Source organism: Nannobrachium achirus, assembly GCF_963921795.1.
Source record: "Nannobrachium achirus genome assembly, chromosome: 10".
Classification (NCBI taxonomy): domain Eukaryota; kingdom Metazoa; phylum Chordata; class Actinopteri; order Myctophiformes; family Myctophidae; genus Nannobrachium; species Nannobrachium achirus.
In genome coordinates this window covers 27686703-27713586 of record NC_137819.1, presented here as the reverse complement: position 1 = coordinate 27713586, position 26884 = coordinate 27686703, and the positions used below count along the sequence as shown (strand labels likewise).

Below are 26884 nucleotides of genomic sequence, written 5' to 3'. Positions count from 1 at the left end.
AACAAGCTCACAATGCATCACGATGCAACGCATTGTGAGCTTGTAGATTAGCTATTTTTCAAAATGTTCTTATACATTTTATGTATTTGAAAACGTGTGAAATGGGACATTTTGCCTAATGAGTACTTTTAATTTTGTACTTTAAAATTAAGTACATTTTGATGCAATTACTTTTGTAATTTCACTCAAGTAAATGTTGAATACCGGACTTTTACGTGTAACACAGCATGTCTTCATTGCAGTGATCAGCATGTCACAGGTCCCATCCTGACAACATCCTCCTTATATTGTCCTCATGAGACATGAAAGGCGTAACATCTAACACATTTAGTGTCACCCACAAAATGCCATCTGAATCCTCTCCAAATAGGAGGCATCCCCGAATTCTGCCAACACACTGACCCCCTATACCTCCCACCCCCCTAACTCTGACAGATGTTGCATTGTAGGGATGGGACCACTGGAATTGCGATTTACAATATTGTCGCGATAATCAAAATATCCCCAACATCCATTATCCTGGGGTGGAACAAAAAATGTGCAGATCTACAATCTCACAATGTGAGCTTGTAGATCTGCTATTTTTTGGCAAAGGGATTCGGTAGAGACTGAAAAAAAGACTGTATCAAGTACGTTATTTCCAGGTCCGTTTGACCAATTATCAAGGGTTTAAATGGTACCGGATATGCAGCTCGGCAAATAAGAGGTGAATTGATCCCAGTGCATGACAGAGTAGATTTAAACCTCCACGATACGATTATGTTTTTACCACGACAACGATTATCGTCCCATCCCTATTGCATTGTAAGCGGTGGTCCAGTCAGGACTGGAGAGCTTGAGGTTCCAAAAATACGCAGTCATTTCAACCTCATCTGCAGTTGGATCCTCTTCATCTTCCTCTTATTCCCATTGTTAGGGATGAAAAAACCCATCGCAATCAGCAGGGATGAAAGATTCACTTTGAATCGGTGGACCATGAGATGATAAATAATGAGCTGTAAAATCAGCCCACGTAGTATAGCGAGAAAACAGATGAGAGAGGAAGTGACTAAAGGTGAAAAAAGGAAGATATGCAAAGAGCTAGAGATATTGGGTGACAGATAAAACAGTTTGAACCCGCGTATAGCGTCGGCTAGAATGACTGAATGAATTTAATGACTAATAGTCAGTTCTGTTGCTCTTGTTTTGTTCTCGCGCCGCCGTTTGGGACGTGAGCCAGTTGTGCTCTAAGCCTTGATGTCCCATCCAGGAATGACCTCAGTTATTTATTTAGTGTTTCTTCTGTCGGTGCGGGTTAGAGTTGAGGGGAGAGAGCTGTTTTTTCTGCAGTTCATATCTCGTGATGGATTAACCTGCAGTGTCAAACCCACACGTTTTATGGGCTTTTTGAATGGAGAGAGCCGTCTCTGTCCTGTGGGTGGTTGATGCTCTCGAATGGGACGTGGTTGCGGTCCTTGGTTTTGGCGGTTTAACTCTGTGATCAGTGGTGCTTGTTCAACCTCCACACATGCACGTACTACACCCACACACACACAAACACAGTGGCGTCAGTTCGGCAAAAGCTAAGGTATGGCAACATGACTGGTGTCTTGCACGCGCACGAAGGCGCGCGTGCAAGACACCAGTCATGTTGCCATACCTTAAGCAACAGGCATGATGAATTTATTTTAAGAAGTGCATTTTATTTTTTTCCCTGTAGCCAAGGTTTGGCAGCTGCCTGCCATACCTTGCCGTACCCAATTGACGCCTCTGCACACACACGCACGCACGCACACACGCACACACACACACACACACACACACACACACACACACACACATTCTTACACACATTCTTACACAGATATACATACATTACAGATATATACACATACAGTACTGTATGCTGTACATTTATGCACACAAACCCCAAATGCTCACACTAACAGGAACACACACACACACACACACACACACACACACACACACACACACACACACACACACACACACACACACACACACACACACACACACACACACACACAGCTCTGGAGGCTGTCTTAACCCTGTCCAGAGTGGAGTTTGTCTTGTCTGGGACCCGGGCCAGCCTTCTCACATTCCAAACAATACCAAGGCTGGAGCTGGCACCGCTGACTGTAGATCCCAGGCAGAGATGGGGATAATTGTCCGGCAGCTGAACCCCCTGCCATCGTTTACCCTCCCATAAAATATTAGCCCACACTGCTTCACATGCAAGTCAAAGATCAATCCATATTTAAGTATACTGCACAGAGCCACTGTAGTCTTTTGGATCTATATCTAACCCTCGGTTGCAGTCACACACACGCGCAAACGCACATGCACACATGCTGTACGCACGCACACGCGCGCACACACACACACATAATATCATTACAATTACTTATTCAGAAAGTTAAATTAGGGAACATTCTTTTATTTCTTTATTTACAGCGTGGGTGCTTTGGCTTGTGTCTATGTGCTTTTTATAAATGAAATAAGACGTGTTTTATACAGTGCAATCTCATGGAGTTCATTTAACGTTTAAAGTGTAAAAAATTTACCTGTAAGGGTGCACCATGCATTGTGTCCACACTGTTGTTGTGTGTTATCTGCAAAACCCCCACACCCACCTGTTGCCGTTGCTACACTGAATCACTAAAGGCATGGAGATGTAGACAGCTCTGGCTGACGCAGCCGCCTAAATGTCATCTCCAGTGCACAGTGAGCGGCCCGCCTATTGTTTTAGACGTGATAGAGACCTTTTTGAATAAATGCTACTTGTAATTTATTGGAGCACACTGGATGCTACAGCCATTATCTGCTCCCACAGGAAAGGGTGTATCACAATAACTGGCAGTTCTGGATGCCTAAAACGTGTGATTCTTCCTGTATTGTTCTCCACCGAGCCAGACCGCATCTCTAAAAGGCCGGGATCACGTTTTGCCGGGAATTCTACACAGTCTGGACAAAATCCAGTCAAAATGTTCACACAAGCAACGGCAAGAGGACACGGAGGAGAGGAGCGTCTGAGGAAATGTGATGCGAACAGAGATTTAATAGCAGAGAACTCCAGCCACGGGAGACACATAGCAGACACCTTCAGGCCAACAGCAGATTCACAGAGATGACATCTAATAACAGCAGGTCTTTATGGTCCCACTCTCGAATATCACTTTGAAATAACAAGTGGAGTGAGTGGTGAGCGCCTTACAAGGAATGAGCAGGAGCTCCCGCTCCTCCTGTATCTGCTGCATGCATGGATGGATGGGTGGATGGGTGGATGGGTGGGTGGGTGGGTGGGTGGGTGGGTCGGTGGATGTGCTCTCTGATTGTGTGGAGTCACTACTAGGGATGGAATGATAAGCGATATTATCGTTTTTATTGTGATAAAAAAACACCCACGATAATCGTATCGTGGGGATTGAATTTATCGTGGTATCGTCCTCCATCATACACTGGGATCAATTCACCTTTTACCACTTAAACCCTCTATAATTGTTAAAAGGTACTTATACTTGATACAGTCTTTTTTTCACTCTCTATCAAATGTCTTTGCCAAAAAAAGGCGATCTACGAGCTCACATCTACAATCTACAAGTTGTGAGCTTGTAGATCTGCTATTTTTTTGGCAAATGTTCCGCCCCAGCATAATGGATATTGATTATCGCGATAATATCGTAAATCGCGATTTCTTTTGTCACAATAATCGTGATATGACATGTTCATATCGTCCCACCCCTAGTCACTACTGGCTCCCACTGTTCGTGTGAAACCACAGAGATGCAGGGGGTTAATCCTTCAGAGGTCTGTGTTTGTGCACACGGAGGTGTGCGTCTGCGTGTGTCCGTCTGTGTGTCTGTCTTGTCTGTGTGTGTGTGTGCGTGCATGTGTGTGTGTGTGCCTGTACATGAGTCCATTACGAGGGTCTGTGTTCATCTGTGTTTGGATGTGGAGACCCTCAGGTTAACTGATGGGCTGCAGTTGATCAGAGCAGATCTGTTTCTGGAGACCCAGCCCAGTCCCGACGTGAACTTTAGACACAGCACAAGTTCTCACGTTTTCTCCATTACTGTCAAACAGCACTTCCATAGTGACTCTTCACTATGAATGATGATGTATACATTCTGAGGGCCTGAATGATCCATGGTGTTATGTCTTCGCTGGCCAGCGCCATGTTCAATTCTTGACATTTCAGTAACCGTAAAACATACACGATGCAGCACAAGGCACGAATATACTGTGCTTTTGTTCGGGAATACATGTAACTGTGTCTGCTGTAAGACACGCTAGTGGAATGAGAATGCTGCTGTACCATGCTGTAGAGTTTCTCTGCTTTGGGTTGGGGTTTAAAATAGGTTATAAAATAATATACAGTACACATTTGGTACAGATACAGTATCTCTTTCTCTCGCTCTCTCTATATATCGTCACTGTCGGGCAGAAACCTTGTATCTCCACGTTTCAAATTTGTACTTTTTCGCAAAGTAAAGCCCTGCTTCATCATACAAGGCGGTCGCACAAAAGTAGTGAAAACAGCAGATCTACAAGCACACAACGCCTCGCGGTGCGAGGCGTTGTGTGCTTGTAGATCGGCTGTTTTCACTAGTTTAAATCATTTTCAAAATGATAAATGCAAAACAAACGGTTTTGGACATACAAGTTTTCCACCCGACAACGACGATATATATTTTCTTTTTCTTTTCTTTTTTTCTTTTTGAGAGGGCCCTCCCTCTCCAGCCAGTTACCCACCCGCAAACCCAGCCAATTGTGTTCGTTGGAGAACCTGGCCAAGAGGCACTGTAGAGGAATCAAAACTCTGCATAGATATTTTAATCCATAGCATATCACAGCACTATAAGTCCATAGATTTGTATTACCTTCTACAGCTGCTGAAACCATTACAGAGTAGCAGCGGCATAGTGTCAGTTTCTAATGCAGTCCAAAAGACACCCCAACACACCACAAATATTGTTTAAGGTGCAGAGGCCAAAAACTCAAACATCAATCTGAAAAATAAGACTTGTGCACTTCATTAAATCCTCCATAACACAGATTTATTCCAGCACATTTTGACATTTCGACTGTCAAGTCTTCCTCAGAACCTCTTGGTGAAGACATCATAGTGGAAACATCAACAGCTTTTATTACGTTTGTGAGCACTATATAATATTATTCTGCTTGCTTCGTGTCAGATTCCCCCCATTGACATGGAAATGATCACACATCCCTGCTTGGGTTTGATAGTCACATTCCCAAAGATCATCATGGATTAGATCGGCTATTTTTTGGCAAGAACATTTGATAGAGTGAAAAAAAGACTGTATCAAGTATGTATATTATAAGTACCTTTTACCAATTATAGAGGGTTTATGTGCAGCTCTGCAAATAAAAGGTGAATTGATCCCAGTGTGTGATGGAGGACGATACCACGATAAATTAAATCTCCACGATACGATGCATTAGAATATGTTTGTATTGATATTAATCATTTGTTACGTTTTTATGAGTCCTAGCTCTACGGAAATGTCTCCATGTTTCCTTCAGTTGGTAGGAGATAATGGTTCTACAGGTCATCTTTAGGTGTACTGGTTTAGATCATTCGATCCCCCCCCCCCCTGCGTGTCACTGTGTGTGTACACACACTTCTTGTGCACTTCAGTCCAAGAAAAGCAAAAATAAACAGAGACCCAGACAGATGAAAGGCCAGGGATGTCCTCCCTGTGTTTACACTCTCACATACACTCTCTCTTTCACTCTCTTTGACTTTCTCTCTCTCTCTTTTCTCCCTCCCTCTGCCTCCTGATGTCTCTCAACCGCCTCCCCCCTTCTCTTCCTCTCGCTTCCTCAGTTCAAGGAATGGCTTGATGGCTTGCACCACTCTGTCTTGTTGTGACGTTTAGTGACGTTTCAGAAACACAGAGCTCTTAGCGTGAGTCCAATCTGTCTGGGGTTGTATTCTCCAGATTACTTGGAGCCTTTAGCGCTTGGGAGCATGTTGTAATTATCCACTCGAGATCCACAGCTAATCGCAGGTCTGTTTCTTTTAGTTCAGTGGCGTTACAAGGCAATTGATATTTTATTTAGCTTCGCCTGCCTCGGTCCTACAGCAAGGCTACGTATTGGATTGGTAAACCTGGGTTGACTTTATCTTACTACTGTCTCATTAAAGTCGATATGTGTAATAATCTAATAATCTATATCTGGCTTAATACCGGCATGAGACCGATAGCAGACATACAAGTACCATGAGGCAGTGGTTCTCAACCTTTTCAGGCTGTGACTCCTAAAATAATCATATTTTAACTGGGGACCCCCCCACCCTTACGAGCACTAAGAGTTGAGGCATTACATTTTGTTTTTCATCCTCTAATATTTGACAATTTGTCCAATGTTTAATTTCTCATTTTAGATGTATTAAAAAGTCCTTAAATTGTCACTTCAGACATGTGCAGATAACCACTATACACTTAAACTTTATGTTGGTTTGTTTACTATTGAGTGAGAAAACAATGTTTCACATTAAGCTAGTCATCTAGGGACCCACCAAAATAATTTGGGAACCCACAGGTTGAGAACCATTGCCGTGAGGGAAAGTTGAAAAGAGCATCATCCGACATCAACCCCACCCCCGTCCAAGGCAGCAGTCAGGTCAGTCTGCAACAATTCCATGTGGTGAAGCTAGCCGGGCTACTGCACCTCTTCTTCCTGCTGCTCCAATCTGTTTGGATTGGATTTAGCCTTGGCATGCATCCTCTCACTGCGGGGAAATACGCACAGATGCATGCATGCACGCGCATACACACATGCAGACACGTGCAGCAGACCGACACAATACGCACGCACACGACACACACACACACACACACACACACACACACACACACACACACACACACACACACACACACACACACACACACACACACACACACACATTAACACACACACACACACACACACACACACACACACACACACACACACACACACACACACACACACACACACACACACTCAAACAGAAACACTGCGCACACATACAGTACACACACACACACACACACACACACACTCAAACAGAAACACTGCGCACACATACAGTACACACACACACACACACACACACACACACACACACTCAAACAGAAACACTGCGCACACATACAGTACAGACAGATGTTAAATATAAGCGTATTGTATACAAACAGACACACAAGGTCCAAGAGATACATGGAGAAGGACAGAGCTGGACCTACTGTACAGCTACATAGGGAGCATGCATGCACACATACTGTATGTAGCTTATATACGACAGACGGACGGACGGACGGACGGACGGACGGACGGACGGACGGACGGACGGACGGGTGGATGTTAACCGCCCTCTGTGCCACACTATGGCTTCAAAGAGCCTGCCTGGTCCCAGATAAAGCATGGCTCTGGGTGGCACGGCCACCACTACTGACGACACAGAGAGAGGAGGAATGGGCGACACAAGGCCAGAAGTCGTGGTGCTTAATCTGAACCTGATGTAATGGGCGGCTAGCAAACCTCAGACGGACACGGACTGGAGAAGAGAATGGAGGGAAAGAGAGAGATGTGGCAAAAAGATGCCACCAGAGAGAGAGAGAGAGAGAGGGAGAGAGAGGGAGAGAGAGATGGAGAGAGAGGGAGAGAGAGATGGAGAGAGAGGGAAACAGACAGACAGAGAGCTCCAGTGGCAGGCCTGCATGTGTTGGAGTGTGCTGTGGGGATTTGTGATTGTAACACTGGACGACTACAACGGTCGGTGTATAAACTCTGCAGCCCTCGCTTAATGGGATGTTAGGATAGAGGATAAACATGGACGTGACATTGAAGGAAACAACTGCTGTCATTAAATGCCCATTCATCCTGATTAGAAGGGGCACCCTGCGTGATAGATAGAGCCCCTTGGCACCCGCGCTGGAACACATTGATGCGGTGCTCGTGCCACGAGGGATTCCTTTTTCCGAGCAAAACTAAAGCCTGCCGAAGACGGTTCAACACTGAGCAAAACATACCAGCTTCTCTTGTCAAGTCCCATCTTGACATCCCCCCCTCTTTCCAGTCTATATCTGTAATACTATTTCACTGCAGAAGACAGTTGGATTTGGTCTGATTGTTGGAACACCATCTCCAAAACGTTTTCTATGTAAACACTGCATGCATGCAGTGCAGTACGTAGTATGTGACCACAGGCTGTAGCCCTGTGATCGCTGTTTGCTGGTGGAATAGGGAACGCTGACGTACAGTGGGTTGTGTGCCAGTGAATGTGATATAAGTAAGCCGTCATCGGATGGATTGCAGAGGAAAGTTTCCCATAAAGCAGACTTGCGTCACAACAACCGTGGCCTGAGTCTCTGTGGCTGCGCTGCAGGTCCTCGAGTACAAAGCCTTGCAGCCGAGGTCCGACTAAATGAGCAGGTCCAACATTTGTTTGTATGTTTGGGTTTCGTTCCGCATTCCCAGGTCTTGGGTGAATGCGAGTACTTCCTCTCCCATACTTGCAGATGCTCGTAATTAATTGGGGTAATTTGAGGGCCCGCGCTTTGACGTTAGGGACAGTAGACATAAAAGAGCCTGTGTGGTAACTGGAGGATTTGTGAAAATATACATCCATGCACAATCTCTGCCGCACCGTGTTATTAACTCAGTTTCCAGTTAGTCATGAATAGAAGTCACGTGTCTGATTCCTGGTGAGAGCTCATCGGCTTGAGGATATACGATGAATTAAAGGAAAATGTATGTTATAGCATGGTTATCGCACTCTAATTAGTACAGATCCTGTTTTTGGACATTTATAGAAGATATCAAAGTATAACTGAAATATATTATATGCTGCTTTGGTGGTTTTATCCGTGACCGTTATCCGGCCTTTTCTCACACCTTTTCTTCTTTTCCTTTTAAGAGGAACGGCCATTCAAAACGCTTTGTTATCAGAGAGTCGATCAAGGTATGCTGCCACTGGAATCTTGTCTCCGAGGATAGCCATGTCTAGACCAACTCTGGAAATTCATTTCCAAAATCACGATTGTAATAATAAGCAAACGTCTGCATCACAGTACCCAAATACAAAAAAAGCAAACATTTCTCTTGGATGTACTCGGAGAGCTGAAGAACTGAAGTTCAAGGACAAAACATTTAGTCCATCCCTCCCTTTTTTTTCAAGCAAGTTCATGCTTTTCAAAGCAGGATGTCAAAAAATTAATAGCCATTCGCTTTTGTTAACCACGTTTGACTTCCTTGATAAATTGACTTTCATCTTACATCTTACAGGCTTTCAGAGAATTTTTTGCACAATTCATCTTCCTCGGCAGTACATATAGGCTTTTACTTAACCATTGAATCCATGTCTTGTAGACATAACACTGTCAGAGACCTTGATTTAACAAGTCCTAACAGCTAGAAATAGCTTGATATAATGGCCAGTGGTGGTGAATTACAGTAGATGAAAGGGAAAGTGAAAGGTAGTTCACAAGCGAGGAATTAACATCTGAAAAGTTTCTTTTTTTCTTTCTCATGTGAACACAGCTAAAATAAAAAATGAAGTTTTTATTTCCCAAGAAAGAAACTAAAAATTATTCTGGCAGTAGAATATCCAGCCTGTTCTGTTCTCAGGCTTTTCGTAGATTCTCAATGTTTGACCTTGGCCTATAAACTTTTAAATCTCAAATCTGTTCAGTTCAGCTACATTTTTCTTAAATTGTTTTCAAAAATATGATTTAGCAATGTGGAAATGTATCTTGAAAATAAGTCATTATAATTTGCAGTACTCTAACGTTATTTGCAAATCAATCAGTGTCATTATATCCATACGTAAATGGGCCATAGGAAGCACATTAATCATTTGAACATTGCAGTAAATCAACAATTTTTCATCACATTTTCCATATTGCTTTCATTTTTGTCACTTATTTAGAAATTCTCTTCCTTGGCATTGGATAATGATTTGGAAGGCAAATAGTTCATGTATTTGACAAAATTGAGATGGCCTAAAACATGATAATGCTTAATTGGACACTGACTTGAAGGCCTTTGTATTGAGAGTTCTTGCATTGTAGAAACATCGCTGGCTTCTTGGAAACCAAAGAGCTGACAATGTTTACTGCACAGTTCTCACTTTGTTTCACTTTGCTCACCGTTGTCCAAATGTTGTGATAGAAAACCTCTGATGGACAGGAAGGCTTGTGCTTCCAGGCCTGCCAAGTGATTCTGGGCACCTCGCTCTAAAAAACGCTGCAATTTGCCCAAAGAGTAACACAGAAATGGTTGCTTTGGTTTCAGGTTTGTGTACACTACGCTCATTATGTCCTGGGAAATGCTCAAACAAATCGTAATGAATTGAAATCAACAGAACAGCATCCTGACAGCAAGGAAAAAAGAAAGAGAGAGAGAGCGAGGATGGTGGGTTCCTCGCACCATGAGGTTGTTTTTTAGGATGGCAGTCAGTCTCTATGGCTGAGTGGTGTCCTGGAATCAACAGCAACCAGACGCGTTCACAGCGGTGAGGTGCTAGGCGGAGCCCAGAGTCAGACCACCCACCTCACTTGTTTGGGACCCCTGTTCAAACCAGCAATTTTGGACTGACTTTCAATTTTTTAACCCAAACTCCCTTTTTAGCTCGCAGAGACACAGAGACTCAGGTTGCCTCTCACCCTCTCTCTCTCTCTCTCTCTCACTCTCTCTGCCTTCGATCTATCTTTGTATCATTTGTTCTTTGTCTCTTTACTGCATCTTTATCACTCTCTCTCGTTCCGTTTGAGAGGAGAACGAGACGCTGCACCGCGTGAGTAAACGCCTGGCAGTCGGCCGCGGTGTCAAAGGTGACAGAGGTCAACTGAGGGCTCAGACTTGAGTTGTTGTTACACTCACCTAGTCCTGACAGAGTCTGTCTCAGTACAAGGCTTCAATGTGGACCTGAAAAGAGGCCAGTGGCTGACAAGACAGGAAGTGCTTGCATTTGCCGGGAATGTTGACTTCTGAAGGGGGGACAGCGCAAGCAGTAAAATCGTCTGTGTTAATTTAACTCCTATAGTGTACACATGGAAGCATATGGACCCATAGGCCCATATTGTCCTAGGATAACCTAGGACAACCTAGATAGGACAACTGTTACCTAACTCAACTGGAACAAAAGTTGTACTGACTCTGACCTCTAAGTACATTTCCAGGGAGGGTTGCTTGTGGTGTCTTGCTGTGGCACCCTTCCTTGCTTTTCTATTCTTGATTTATTTGCCCTGACTATGGACACTTATTTTTGGCCCTGCACTATTGGGTTGTGTTGGTAGAATTGAGTATTGCTGTGTTGACATGGTGGTGAGATACTTGTGTTGCACTGACTAGCATTGACTGTTACCGTATGTACACTTTTGTTTGGCACTGCATTGTTGTTGTTGAGTATCGCTATGTGTGTGTGATGTGACACTTAAGAGCGTTGAATGTTTCTTGGACACTTTATGTTTATATTCTTCTTTTTATTGTGCCTTGCTTTTTTTTCTTTTTTCTTTTACTGTACACAACAGTACTTTTTTCTTTTCTTACTTCTTTGTAACTTGTAACCTTAAACTGCTGTGCTGCCTCTTTCCTCCTTGGGATAATAAAGGTATCTATCTATCTATCTACCCATACCCAAGATTGTACAAGTGAAACCAAATAGACCCGTAAGGGTCCATTCGATTTCATTTGTACCCACTCCGAGTTAAATAAACACTGAGGATTTTACTGCACAGTGAGTTACTGTAGGCTATAAGACCTCCCTCAGTCCAACAGGGGTGAATTAATGGGCCCAGGTTCTCAGAGAGGCATATCAAATTCACCCTTCACTGTCAGCCACCGATAAGGAAGCGCAAGTGTATTCACTGGCGCGGGTCCCGAGGTGGCGTGTGATTACTCCACTAGGTGCTGATGGGGGTGTAATAGCCCCTCCGCAAGTTGTCCATTAAAGTGGTCTGAAATGGTTCCAGGCCCAAAGCGCAAGGAGAAGCATCCCAGAGCTGAGAGTCAAGACCTCCACCCCCCCACTCCCCACTCCCACCCCCCCATGCAGAGATAAGCAGCGATCTGACAGAGCTCTTACAGTAAATGTTTCATACACTCCAGACCCACCGTTTTGCTCCTCTCCCTCACAGTGGCTCTCTCTCTCTCTCTCTCTCTCTCTCTCTCTCTTTCTCTCTCTCTCTCTCTTTCTCTGATTACCACCGCCATGGGTGCGTCACAAGGGGGGGGGAAGTGGGACTGAGTTACTAGGGCCCAAGGTGGAGGAGGGGCCTTAATTATTTTATACTTTAGCTATTGAAAAAAATATTTTTGAAAAGTCGTGAAAATGTGTGCAAATCTTTGAATATATGTATTTTTTAAGCTTGCTTCTGGGGGGGTCCCTGGAACTAAATATTTTGAGATGGGGGCCAAATACATAATTATCATTTTGGGGGTCCTTCACGTGAAAAAGTTTGAGCACCACTGACATACTGTAGAAACATAGGTTTTTCAAAAAACCTTAGAAGGATTTGAAATATTCAAAACTTGCACACATTTTCAAGAATTTTCAAAAATAGCAGATCTACAAGCTCGCTGTATATCTACTATTTTTCAATAGTTAAAGCACAAAATAATGCGTAATAATGCGTTCCCAGTCTAAATGGCGTTAAACCCTCTCCCCCGATGAAGGGCATTCATGGGGGGCCCGCAGTGAATCCTTGTACCCAGGGCCCAGAATTTGGTGCGACACCCCTGACCACCACCACCACCACCACCACAGTACTACCACTACCTCCCATTGCTGCTGTTTAGAAAGGTTCAAGACCTCTTTTGGGGGAAGGAAATTGCTCTGAATGAGAAATGTCAGAGAAGTGGTAAACACTCTAGTAGTAATCTGTAACAGTGATATCTATGGGGAGTATAGCTTCTGCTGGGATTATCCTGTTCCAATTATGGACAATTTGGAAGCGTCTCCTCGATAGCCGCAGTAGTGTACGCAAAACAAACGGTTTTGGACATACACGGTTTCCGCCCGACAACGACGATATATAAGGCTGTACATTGTGGATAAATGCACCGGCTCGCTGGAACACTTGTCTTTGTCACCGATAAACAGCCCCTACTCTGCTCTAAAATGCACTCACGCTGCGTCTTTCAAGTTACACAGCCTATTAATTATGTGGTCGGACGGCCTAAAAGCTGATTGTTTTATCATTAGCAGCTGGCTGCAACGTACCGCCCAGGGCTCATAAGTCATAAACCGCACGAAAACAGAAGACACTACATGCTATTAGTGCTGAGTGTAAAAACACGGCGGCGATAGTTGCATTCGCAGGGCCCTTTTAATGGCCTTACAAGGCCTTGCACGCAGGGGTGTCGCACCAAATCCTGGGCCCTGGGTACAAGGATTCACTGCGGGCCCCCCATGAGGGGGTTTAACCCATTTAGTCTGGGATTACACGTTATTTTGTGCTTTGACTATTGAAAAATAGCAGATGTACAAGCTCACAGCGCGGCACTGAGTGCCACGCTGCGAGCTTGTAGATCTGCTATTTTTTAAACATTTTGCACGTTTTTTGAAAAACCTACGTTTCTGTCAGTGGTACACCTTTTCATGTGAAGGACCCCCAAAATGATATGTATTTGGCCACGGACCCTCATCTCAAAATATTTAGTTCCAGGGACCCCCCAGAAGCAAAATTTTAGTTACAAATGTTCGCTTAAAAAATACATACATTCAAAGATGTGCGCACATTTTCACGGCTTTTCAAAAATAGCAGATATACAAGCTTGTATAGCTTGTAGATCTGCTATTTTTAAAATAATGAAGGGCCCTCCACCTTGGGCCCTAGTAACTCAGTCCCACTTCCCCCCCCCCCCCCCCCCCCTTGCGTCGCCCCTGCTTGCACGGTGCGGAGCAAGGGTCAGGATGTCAGGCAGTGTCATTAGTGAAGCCGTGGGCAGTCTGCTCCGAAACCCGCCTCGGCCAAACACAGCTCCTTAAACCTTTATGCCTCCCTGTCAAGTAGTAGTTTGGGAAACATAAAGTTCTCTTTATGTGACTCTCACTCTACTAATGGTGATTATGTAAACCCAGGGGCAATATTTTGCAGGTCTAAAAGTAGCCCAGAATGCCATATTTGTACCTCCTTGGAATGTCTCTCGGTACAAATCGGTTCTGTCACCTCCAGAATGATGGTGTGGTGGAGTTTTGTGTTGTATTTTTATTTTATTTGGTGGTGCCAACGTTTTAATTCCTTTCCTATTCTCGAGCTTTCGACTACATAATGAAAGCCATTTATCTTCAAATGCCGCCAGATTAGCCGCAAAAAAGAAAAACAAAGTCAAGATAACATGGCATGTTCATGACACAAATCCTATTTTAAGTTAGTAACATATTCCATTATTGTCAGTGGCACTGGTAATGACACACACCACATGGGTACAAAGATTAAAGCTGGGATGACCTCCACCCATTTGGGTTGACCCCTGGTTGGTGGGCTCTGTGTGGAGACTAACCAAACATCGTGGTCTGGAAATATCCGTATTTTCACAGAAATATGATTTGTTGCGATTCATTGGCTCGTAGCTTTTTGGGCTGTTTCGTTTGTCAAGAAGATTTTGTGAAATTCAGCACTACCTATTGAAATCCATTCGTTCCAGTGTCAAGTTAACTGAAGCAGGTTAGGTTATAACGTCGTGCCTCCTGGTCAAACGTCAGAGAGAATCAGTATTTGGCGCAAGGACCTCCAAATCTCAGTACCTCAAGAGAGAGAGGCTACCATAACCTCAGCATACACATCATGCGCTCATATTTATTTCGCCATCCCGGTCCCTACTGACTCAAATGGTTCTCCACATGCATTTAAATACTCCAGTCCTGGCAGTGAAAAGAGACTGTTTGCTTTTGCTGCCTGCAATACTTCCATTTAGTGCTCAAGCGGAGCAGTTATGTCGAAGTGCAGCTTAGAAACCATTCCAAATAACTTGACACCCACACAGGCTATTTTACTGCTTCCCGAGTGTTTTCTTTCTTTTTCTTTTTGTGTTGGGCGTGTTTGTGTAATCTTGTTTCTCCTTGGTACTTTCCGTTTTATGGCCCCCAACAGATCCAGCCTTGAGTCAACCACATTCCCCGGGAGACGGGCCATGAGCCCAGCCCCAGGCGTGGCGTTTTCTGTCACCTCACTTTCCCCTCTCTCAAGGTGACTTCCAGGTTGGGAAGTGTATCACATACCACATACAGTGTAATATACTATACACATTGGTCTTAGCAGGTTTGCAAGCTTCAGTAAAAGTGCCTGTAAGGGCACAAAATCAAAAAAAATATATATATATACAGTATATCGCCACACGTTGGATGGATTGGCTATTAAAGCCGGGTGTATAGATCTAAAGTGGCTAAGTGAAGCACTTCCGACATCCTTAGCTGTTCTAAAATCATGGTAAACGTCCTTGTGTGGCTTATTGCTTTTCTAAAACTGTTGAAAATCATACTGTAGATAGATATTATCCCAATTAAAACTGTTTTTAAAAACAATTTTGACTGCAAGAACAATTTCTAGTACCAACACATACAAGGACGTTGCTCTGCAAATGCACAGAGGGTACTGAATGGGGCACATCACGATATCTGCCTCGTAAAAACGTGCACATACTGTACCCAGGACGAAAAGGAGTACGTCTCTTATCTTGCCATAAGAAACACAAAATAGCAAACGGTAATACATCCATGGAATGTTACGGTGAAGACGAGATGTTGGGACAATAATACTGATACACTTGGTCCAAGTGTGTGTTATTGAGTATTTTACTCAGCCGATCACAATCAGAATAGCAGGTTTGAACCCAGGGCTGAAGCCATGTGCTTTGACTCCTCACACCATCCCCTGGGCACCAAGCTCTTTTGTAAACATCTATACGTCATTATAAGCTAGGGCAATCCATCTATGCTTCTCCTGACCATACGGATTCCAGACTCCCCCGTTTCCTTCCCAATTTTGAAGGCTAGATCTTTGGAGGTTTCGTGGAAAGTGACACTTACAGTATATCAGCCTGATGCAGTTAATAGTTTGGGGAAGTTGTATTCTATCTGAAATGTGGCCTAAAAGAATGGCACGTTTCACTTTAATGTCGATGCCAAGAGAGGATATTACAGTCAAAAGCTTATTCCACTTGGCAAGACATTTACTGATGGCTGTTACATCCCCGCTCTGTTTTATTCTCTCTCAATCGCTGGGATGATTTAAATGTTGAAATCCATCCATTCTTTACACAGGCAAGCAACACGACAGTTCCTTCACTGTGCGAGTGACAATCTGTTTCAACATGCACAAATATCATGGCCATTATCGTACTTTCGGTCACTCATTGCTAATAATCTGATTAAAAGTTGTTATGTGTTTGCTTTGCCAAGCAGTCGTTTAATTTACTGTTGTGTTTCGCACTCGGCTGTGTTACGGAATGTTAAGTACCTTCTCTGGACTTTTCTTTGGATAAAATGTGAATTGAAAGCAATCCAATAAGCACGGAGAGCCATCAAACTACTGCTGATCTACTGCTCCATTACTCTGCTGTGCAAATGTAGCTTCAGACTTGTCAGGACTCAGGAGCATGAAAGCTAGTAAACGGAAAGCCTTTGTTCACAGAAGGGACATTTGAATATCATTGGCTTTTGTCTTGATCCCCTATTCCGATCTTATTAACCCATTTAGGCCTAGAATTATTGAATGCTTTAACCAGTGAAAAATAGCAGGTATACAAGCTCGCAGCGTGGCACTCGGTGCCGCGCTGCGAGCTTGTAGATCTGCTATTTTTGAAAAAGTCATGAAAATGTGTGCAAATCTTTGAATATATGTATTTTCAAAGCAAACGTTTGTAACTCAAATTTTGCTTCTGGGGGGTCCCTGGAACTAAATATTTTGATATGGGGGGTCCGTGGCCAAATATATATAATTGTGAGGGTCCTTCACATGAAAAGGTTTGAGCACCACTGACATAGTAGTCTCTCAAGAACAGACTAACTGAGCTCCATTTAAGTGAAATTGACCTTTTCTTTGACGATGGCTAGCCAGATTGCTGACACAGAAACATGGCTTTTTCAAAAAAATCTTAGACGGATTCAAAAGACAGACACAGAATCGGGTCAAAATTCGAATTTTCAAGATTTTTCAAAAATAGCAGATCTACAAGCTCGCAGTGAGCTTGTAGATCTGCTATTTTTCAATAGCTAAAAATATAAAATAAGTAAGGCCCCTCCACTTTAGGCCCTAGTAACTCGATCAGTCCCACTTTTCCCCCCTTTGTGACGCCCCTGCGACAGAGATTGCCCTCCCGCCCTTGTGCTTGTTGCAGTGTCCGGGCCGAGCCAGATGAAACGCGGAGGGATTATTGATCCCGTGGGGGACATTCTGTTCCAGCTTCACAGAGGTGATGGCTGCTCAGATGGTCATGATGAGTGCTTGGGGAGGACGGAGTGTGACGCTCAGGGACACTTTGAGACGTATTGCTTGGCGGGCCGGGAGGCGAACCCGTGACCTTCCGATTACCAGACAGCCTCTCCACGCACTAAGCCAGTGGTTCTCAACCTGTGGGTCTGGTCCCCCAAATTATTTTGGGTGGTCCCCAGATGATTAGCTTGATGTGAAACATTGTTTTCTCACTCAACAGTGAACAAACCAACACAACGTTGAAGTGTATAGAGGGTATCTGCACATTTCTAAAGTGACAGTTTAAGGACAAATTATAATGACAAATTAAACATTGGCCAAATTGTGAAATATTAGAGGCAGAAATTGTGAAAATAGACGATCAACATGTAGATCTGCTATTTTCACAATAGAACCGTGTCATACAAAATGTGTTGCCTCAACTCTTAATGTCAGTCGTCTGGGTGGGGGGGTCCCCTGATAAAATATGATTATTTTGGGGTCGCTGCCTGAAAAGGTTGAGAACCACTGCACTTGAGCCACAGCCACCTTAGTCTCCCTGACAGTAGGCCAAAATATTTCCCCTGCGCCACACCTCTCTCTTGTCATACATTTAACACCTCCCCACCCGACCCCAGGATATAAAACACTCTGACGTGTGTTGACACATGTATCAGCAACATTTTTTTTTTCTTCTCTCTATGAATAATTGAATTGAATTGAATTCTATTACATTTTCTGTCTTTGGAAGTATGCTTGTGTGTAGTATCTTCACCGGGGCCTCCTCAGGTTTCAAACAGTCATGCATGTAAAACCGATTTTATTTAATGAAAACACTAATAAAAAACGCTACATGTCGCCTAAGTCCAGTCCCTCAGCGCTACAGGCGTTGGGGTGTGTGTGCTGGCTTTGACAGCGCCGTCAGGGGGCATCTCAGGACATCGAGCCCAACGTGATAATGAGAACAATCTGTAACTTCAGAGCAACAGAAAAACACGACTGAAAGGGTTTCTTGGTGTCAACGAACACTGTCTCTCTTAGCATCCTTGGAAAAAAAGAAATGTTTTCCTTCCCAGAGCAGTGAGTGCAGCGTAGCTTGGTTTAGTGACGTCTCTCCTGTGTGCGAGAACGGCAGCTGAGTAAGCAGGGGCATCCCAAGGGGGGGAAAAGTGGGACTGAGTTACTAGGGCCCATTTGTGAGGGGCCTTAATTATTTTATACTTAAGCTATTGAAAAATAGTAGATATACAAGTTCACAGCGCGGCACCGAGTGCCGCGCTGCGAGCTTGTAGATCTGCTATTTTTTTAAAGTCGTGCAAATGTGTGCAAATCTTTGAATGTATGTATTTTTTAACTCAAATTTTGCTTCTGGGGGGGTCCCTGGAACTAAATATTTTGAGATGGGGGTCCGTGGCCATTTTGGGGGTACTTTACATGAAAAGGTTTGAGCACCACTGACATAGAAACATTTTTAAAAAAAAACTGAAAAGGATTTGAAATATTCAAAGAATTCTACGAGCTGTGAGCTTGTATGTATATATTTTCAACAAAATAATGGGTAATAATGCGTTCCCAGTCTAAATGTTCAACTATGAAGAACATTCATGGGGTGCCCCGTGCCCGCAGTGAATCCTTGTTTGTACCCAGGGCCCAGAATTTCGTACGACACCCCTGCAGCCATGAGTAAGGACATCAGACGTCACGTGACATTGTGATGCTTGGAACGGGCCGAGCCTAGATGACGCATTCCTCCGAATAAGCCGCTGCTAGTGTCATCCTCAGCCAAGTCAAATAGAGCGAGCATTATAGAAGAGATAAAGTCCACTCAGTGACTTTGAAAGAGTAATGAAAAGTCCTGTGTTCTGAGTCTCTGCGGTATGATGCTGAAGTAAATGCCTGCACACAACAGGGCGCTCGACATGAACTGTAATCTATATGAAGAGCTCAATCCGGTCCTACTGTACCTTCTCCGCGGTCTTGTCATCGACTGGGGTCTTAAGATAAAGATGAAAGACTTCTTTCAAGATAAGCCTCAGTGAATATCTGTTCATCTCCACAGTACCTCTTCCTTCCCCAGCTAACCGCCTACATCTGGTTCCACCTACACTACATTCACTGGACTCACTCTTCACTTGGGGGAGAGAGAGCGCCTCAAACAATGGAAACAAATGGCTTTGTTTTGCATAATCCTTTTTTTTAAAGGGAACAAGATTGGCGCCACTTCGATAATCCTTGACATAGTGATGCTGCAGATAAGAATCTTTTGGAAATGTGTAACCAAAGGCATGTTGTGGTTAAAGTATGTGGGTATCTCTATCAAAGAGTATGGTGCTCATTAAAACCGTGTCACCTAAAATAACCTGGAAGCTGAAACAACTTTGTTCTGGCTGCATGATTTCTCAATTCAGGATCGGTCGTCCTTGAATATATCAGAAGTCTTCATGCACACAGTCTTTCAATCTGAAGTAACTTGCTGCCTTTTTCAACCTGGCATCCCTATTTTGGGCTTGTTGTTATAGGTGGAAATCCACAAAAATGTTAAAAGTTTTATACACAAAAATAATGAAAATACCGGATCTACAAGGTCACAGCGCATCGCTTCGCTATACAACAAAGTGTACAGGGCTTTAGTGGTTATATAGTGCAGTGGCGGCTTGCATTTTCCGCGAAAACAAGATCTATTTTATCGTCACTGTCTGGCAGAAAATGTTTTTTTCGTAAGGTAAAGCCATGCTTCATCATACAAGACTGTCGCACAAAACTAGTGAAAATAGCCACAAAAAAAATAGCCCCCAAAACAACGTTATGCTGGTTTTGTGACATTGTCTTTGTTTCTTGGACAGATTGAGAACTACATCAAAGAGAGCATGAAGGCAGAGATGGCGCAGCTGCAGCAGAGTGCCGTTCACAACCACACAGCAGCCATGCTGGAGATGGGCACCAACCTCCTGTCCCAGACCGCCGAGCAGACACGCAAGCTGACCGACGTTGAGACGCAGGTAACGCACATACTGTACGCACACATGTATACGTGCGCGAACACCATAGGCACGTGCACACATAGACATCAAAGGGGGCTTGATCTCCAGACCACAAATGCAGTTTTTACTATGGTGAAAGAAATGCAAATGCCCCCTTCCATGCCATACCTGAAGGCAACATTCAAGAGCATTGCCTTGTCCAAACTCTCCTGAACTTGAATGTAGCATCTCATGTTGAAAGAATTGCCCTTTATGTGTAGAAATCCATGCCGTATCTCCAGTATTCACTTGATTGATTATGTGTGGTATCAAGCACCGAAAATAGCCGACCTCCAAGCTCACAAGGTGTTGCAGCGTGATGTGTTGTGAGCTTGGAGGTTTGCAAATTTTCACCTGCCTCTCTTCTCTGCACATCCCTGGTGAACTCACGCACGCACGCAAGCACGTGTACACACGCACACTATCTCTCTTTATCTCTATCTCAAACAAACAAACAAGCACACAACATCCTTTATGGGCACTCTTTCACTCTCTCTTTCTCTCTCTCTCTCTCTCTCTCTCTCTCTCTCTCTCACACACACACACACACACACACACACACACACACACACACACACACACACACACACACACACACACACACACACACACACACACACACACACACACACACACACACACACACACAGAGAGAGAGAGAGAGAAACTAAAAAGATCCACCATGCACCATTAAGCCTGCTATTTCACTCTCAGCTGCCTCAAACATGTCACGGAGAGCTGGCCAAAGACAATATGGAAGCCATATAAAATACCTAACCTCGCTTCATGTCATGTGGCTGCGTTTTCCTCTTTTCTTCTCTGTGGACGCCCGGGAGGACTTAAGCGACAGAGGCAAAAGCACGCAGGGGGCCATTTTTGCTGATGCTCAATAAAGAGACATGTTTACCGAGCTAAAATGATTCCTTTTCCAAACACAGCTGAATATCGTCTGAGTATTACCATGTGTCGGGCAGACGCTCTATCTAAAATGAGCTCTTTATTTTCTGAGGATGAAGTTGGTGATTTATTTGCACGCTTGACCTGTGCAGGGTTTCGCTGTTGCACCTTAGGAGCACACAGGAAGCCTGTGAGGAAAACCCTATGGCTGTATTTCTGTCTGGGGACAGCTTTTGAATCAAATGTGTGAGACCTGAGACAGAATTACCACAGCTTATAGAGAGACTGTATGTCTATAGAGATATACAGTAGAGAGAACGATCTTTTGTCTATTTCTGTTAACATAACGTAATTCTAGTGCTACCATCAGGCCGATTTTTTGGACACTGCTCCAACAGATTTTGGCCTAAAATCACGCAAAGTGGTACACGGTATCTCTAAAGTCATGTCATCAACATGGCTCTGCCCCATTTCCCATATTCCCTCCTGACTGGCTACGATTGCCTTCTAAAGTTTGTGTATGCGACGTGACGGTCGCTTATCTCCCGATTAGGGAGTCTTACTGATATATCAAAAAGTAATACTAATACTAAAAGTAATCCCTACTACTAATTGACGCAGAGAGAGACCCATGGGGTCCCGAGTCAGCATGAAGAGGGTCTCACCACACACGGCTGGTTCTACACACTCCAACTTTTGCACACGGATAGCTCAGATTATATGTTCTTAGCTGCTTCCCCTACCGTCACTGTACTTTCACAATGTACAGTTGTATGAAACAACATCTTATTGTAGAACCGCTGATCCAACCAATATGCCCATATCTCCATATACATGGATCTCCATATATGGGTATCAGGGATCTCCATATATGGGTAACTGGTCCGATATATATTAATAAAGGATAAAATAAAATAAAAGTCTATATATGGGCATTCCCAGATGATGTCAGGACGGAAATGTATTCCGTCCTGTGTGAATTCCGTCCTGCGTGACCTTGCTTTGCGCCCTTAGGTGTCTTACTGGTTATAATGTCTCTGAATTAGCTTGACTGCCAAGCCCCGAGTTTCCCGAGTTATTACAGTACCCCCAGGATGCCAAGGCCCGAGTTTCCCGAGTTTTCCCGTTTAAAAAAAAGGCATGCTCGCAATCGCAAAATTGCATGTTTAGCCCCATAACAAACACATCTTTCAAAATGGCAGCCATCTTTGTTTACATTTGAAGACTTTGAAGGCTTCTATCTCATGAATGCCTGAACGGATTTCCAAGCAGATGTTTTTGTTTGAAAGCTGTGAAAGAGTACTACACATATGGTGCATGATCTAGGCATGGGCGTGCACGATCGTTGCTCTAAAAATTGATCTGTGCACTAGACATTTAGGAACGTGGCATCCTGGTACTTGGCAGCCATTTTGAAAAGGCAGCGAATGAGTTAAAGACCATTTACCACATAATGGTAAGAGGTGGGACGTTGAGAATGGTTCTGTGTCTTTTCTGTTGCAGGTTCTGAATCAAACGTCGAGGCTTGAGATCCAGCTGCTGGAGAACTCCCTGTCCACCAACAAGCTGGAGAAAGAACTGATGGTCCAGACCAATGAGATCAGCAAGCTGCATGATAAGAACGGGTAAACAAACAAACTATCACGCTACCAGACTCCAGACTTATAGTAGGTGTTGATAGACCGTAAATATATTCATTTATTTGATTTGATAAAAGTCTTGATCAACTAAACTAACCGGTACATTATTATCCAGATACCTGCTGTTGAAGGTCGGCTGACACTGTAAATATGTCATTCTCATATACTGTTGATAATCTACATAATGTATATCCATCCATATCTTCATTGGCAATCAATGTGCATTAATGCTGCCTATATTCACTGGTAATAGATACATTAGTACATAATAGTTACATTTATAGATGGATTGAAAATATTTTATGTGTGTGTTGATATTGTTTTACAGTACCCTAATAATAATAATACCTAGAATTTATATTCCGCTTTTCTAAGTACTCAAAGTCACTTTACATGTGTGTCGTGGGGCTGGGAGTCATTCTTGGGCTATTATTTTTCTTCCTATCGCCAAAATAAAAGTCTGGATTTCCGAGGCTATTCTTGGGCTAACTGAAGTTTAATAAACACTTGCAGAACAGAATGTGCACTCCAGATTCATTTCAAAATGAAGATGCTTGTTTATCGCGCCTTGCCTTTACAAAGATTACATAAATGAAATGGAAACACTAAACCTTTAATAATAAATAAAACATGCAAAATAAACTTCTGCAAGCTGGCAATATCAAAATACTTTATGCTCTTCAGTCTGCCACCTACAATAGTTTGCAGAACTGTTCCTTTAACCATGACCTGCCGGGGCTTTCACATACTCAAAGCTGTTAATAAACCCATCCCACACAATACAAAATGAGCAATAAATAAGTTAAGTAAAATGTTATTATAGCCCGATTTCACAAAATACATTCTCGAAGGGCTGTATACAAACCAAACCTAACCCTAAAGAAATTAAAGAATATTCATAAATGCGAACTAACACCTACTCTGTATTAGGGCATTAACAACTTTTATCTTTTGATGACAGTGACCGGCGGGAGGGGCGTGAACGTGGGGCTAAACCCGAAAATGACTTACCTCTGGGCTTCATAGAATAGCTTCATAGAATAGCCTTTCTCCCTTTACGAGGCTTTTGTTTTGATACATGCAACTGCAACCAGCATCACTGAATAATAATAATCCTCATTACTATATAATGTTGGATCCAACAGGATAAAGTCAGTGGCTAGTGGCTACTATCTGACTGCAGTCACGGTCCAGCCTGGAGAGCGCACGCTAGGGCATTCACGAATAGTGATTTTTAGTATTCGAATTATTCGACCTCAAACTATTCGAATAGTCGAATATTCAACAGGACTGGCCAAACGGTCAAATATTAAGTAAGCAAGAGGCGAACATTGTGAAAATAGCCTATCTACATGCTCACAACGCCTCGAACCGAGTCACATTAAATGTAATACCTACAATTCCAAGTGCTTGTCAGGGTGGGGGGGTCCCCAGTTCAAATATGTTTATTTTGGGGGTCACAGCCTAAAAAGGTTTGAGAACCCCTGGTATAGAGCACTAACAAATTCATCCACCAGGGGCATTGACAACTCATTTTTCCTATCTGGCCAAGCTTTATAAACTATATATTTTTTAAAGGAAAAAACTATAATTTTTTTTTTTTTAAATAAGCGAATATTCGACTTCGGTGAACAACGTCGAATAGTGACTTTGATATTCGAATATTCCAATATTCGAATATTTGGTGAATGCCCTAGGGCTGACTTTATTTTATTATAATTCTTTCAACTTTCGACTTTCCCTGGTGGGAGTCGACTTGTGTAATGAAGTCAACTGAGTCGACTTGTCGACTTTTTGGTTAATACCCTACTCTGTTTAGCTTTGACAAATTTGCAGATACAAAGATGAGGTACTGTAGCATCATCATGACTTTGCTGGCACAGCTGTTGTGATGCTGCTACAGCATGACGCACGGTTGTCTACTTCTTCGACGTGGCCAGCTCCGGTCTGTGTTGGCGACACTATGGTTGCCTGCTGTGCTCCAGAGTGTCTCTCTAGCGCAGTGGTTCCCAAACTTATTAGGTTGAGACCCAAAAGAGAAATTAGACGTTTGCCCGGGACCCAAACTAGTGAAAATAGCTGATCTACAAGCTCACAACGTGTCATCTGTTATTTCCACTAAACTACTCATTTAAAGTTTTTATTTTCATATAGTTATTTTGAAAAAGGTTTATTATTTATATATTTATTTTTAGAAGATTTGAGAGTTTCCCTTTTTTTCATTAATCTTTTGAAATAATAAGAAAAAAATAGTAAGGAAAAAATTATATTTATCTGTGAGTCATAAAAATGTGTCGGCGACACACACATAGGAATGGAAATTAATGGACCAGGGACAAAGGCACCGCTCACTTCATACTGGGTGTGATTTTTATTGACAGAGTTAAACCTAGTGGTATTTAGGTCACGCATTGCAAGAGCTCAATATGCGTTATGTGATGTGCGCAAGATATTTCAGCAGGTCAGATCTAAATGATTGATGGATTCGACCCTAACACTATTTTATCTTTATTCTTATCTCTCTATTCTTGTACCTGTGCCTATCCTGTGATTCATGCTTACTGCTGTTGCTGTTTACTACGATACTTGAATTGGTATCAATAACGCTCACAAACGTCATCTCACTCATTATTTAGCAGGAATAGATGAACAAAAACACCTGCTAGCTCCTTGATTTCCAAATACAATATGTTGACCACCCTTCCAGTAAATCGTTAAGCTGTACACGCAAGAGCGCACAATACAAGGGTCATCATCATTAGCAGTCTCGTGCACGTCATGAAACACTGTTTTCCATGTTGGGTTCATGGGTTGTTGCAAAACAGATGATTATAATGTGGCTTTTGGATAGATTCTAACGTCTCCACCTAATGTTATGCTTTTAAAATGATCGGACCAAAGGGATGATGCTGTGTTTGAAAGAGAGCGGTCCCAATTGCCCTCCGCAGATCAACACGGCCGTACAGATTCCTCGCAATCACTGCTGTTTGACAAAGAAATCTCCAGTGATTCCAGTTGTTGAGTTACTCCCCAGGCTTATGGAAATAGATTGCTAAAAGGACATTTTCCTGCGCTTGAGCAATTACAAAGGAATTTTTATTATGTCTTTTAACCAGTTAAACTCAGCGAAACTGTTGAGTTGAGTTGAGTTGAGTTGAGTTGAGTTGCAACTCTATACTTGGCGCACTTGTTTCATTCACTCTACACAAAATCTCCTGTGTAGAGTAGCTGATCTACAAGCTCACAACGCGGCGCGTAGTGAGTTTGTAGATTGGCTATTTTTGACAAAGATTCAAGTGGTTTAAGTGTTGCCTCTCCCATTTTCCTTTACCAATCCAATGAAAGCAGAGATGATTTTCATTAGTTAATGAGCTTGGTGTCAGCCTGTCATAGGATTGGACGATGGCAAAGCATGGGTACCGTCAGGAGTCAGTCCCTATCTCATGCTAATCTGCTTAGTATATGATCAAGTGTGTTTATTTTGTATGCGTCGCACATGGCAACCAAGCTCGCCGACATAAACATTTGCATGTCTACGCTAGTATAGACTTTAGGCTCCCATGTTTTTGTTCCCATATCGTTTACTGGCAGAGAAACAATTTCTACATGTGAATGAAGGCCGTCGCTACACTTTTGGATCACAGTAACCGTCACATGGCCATAGTTGGAAAGCAGTGTGTAAAAGGTGATAGATTATATAGATTTCATCTACAGTGTTTCATCTTATTTCCTTATGTGTCTTACAGGCATCAGGGCAAAAAAACATGTCAAGTTAAATAATCGCATATTCATCACTAATATCAGTCCTCCATGAAATTTCAAATGGATATGAAAACAAGTCCAGTCTGCCAGTAAACTCCTCTGTGTTCATGTATCCATTTGTAACTCAGAAAGTGAA

General features: G+C 43.1%; 1 protein-coding gene across 1 annotated transcript in view; it reads left to right on the top strand.

Moving 5' to 3' along the window:
• The window catches only part of angpt1 (angiopoietin 1), a gene marked incomplete at both ends in the record, with an annotated part of 82127 nt that overhangs the window by 8623 nt on the left and 46620 nt on the right, over positions 1–26884 (top strand). The window contains 2 exons of the mRNA XM_080735352.1: positions 20273–20428; positions 22850–22971. Of these exons, the coding sequence (XP_080591478.1) occupies positions 20273–20428; positions 22850–22971 (278 nt within the window). The remainder of the gene's footprint in view (positions 1–20272; positions 20429–22849; positions 22972–26884) is intronic.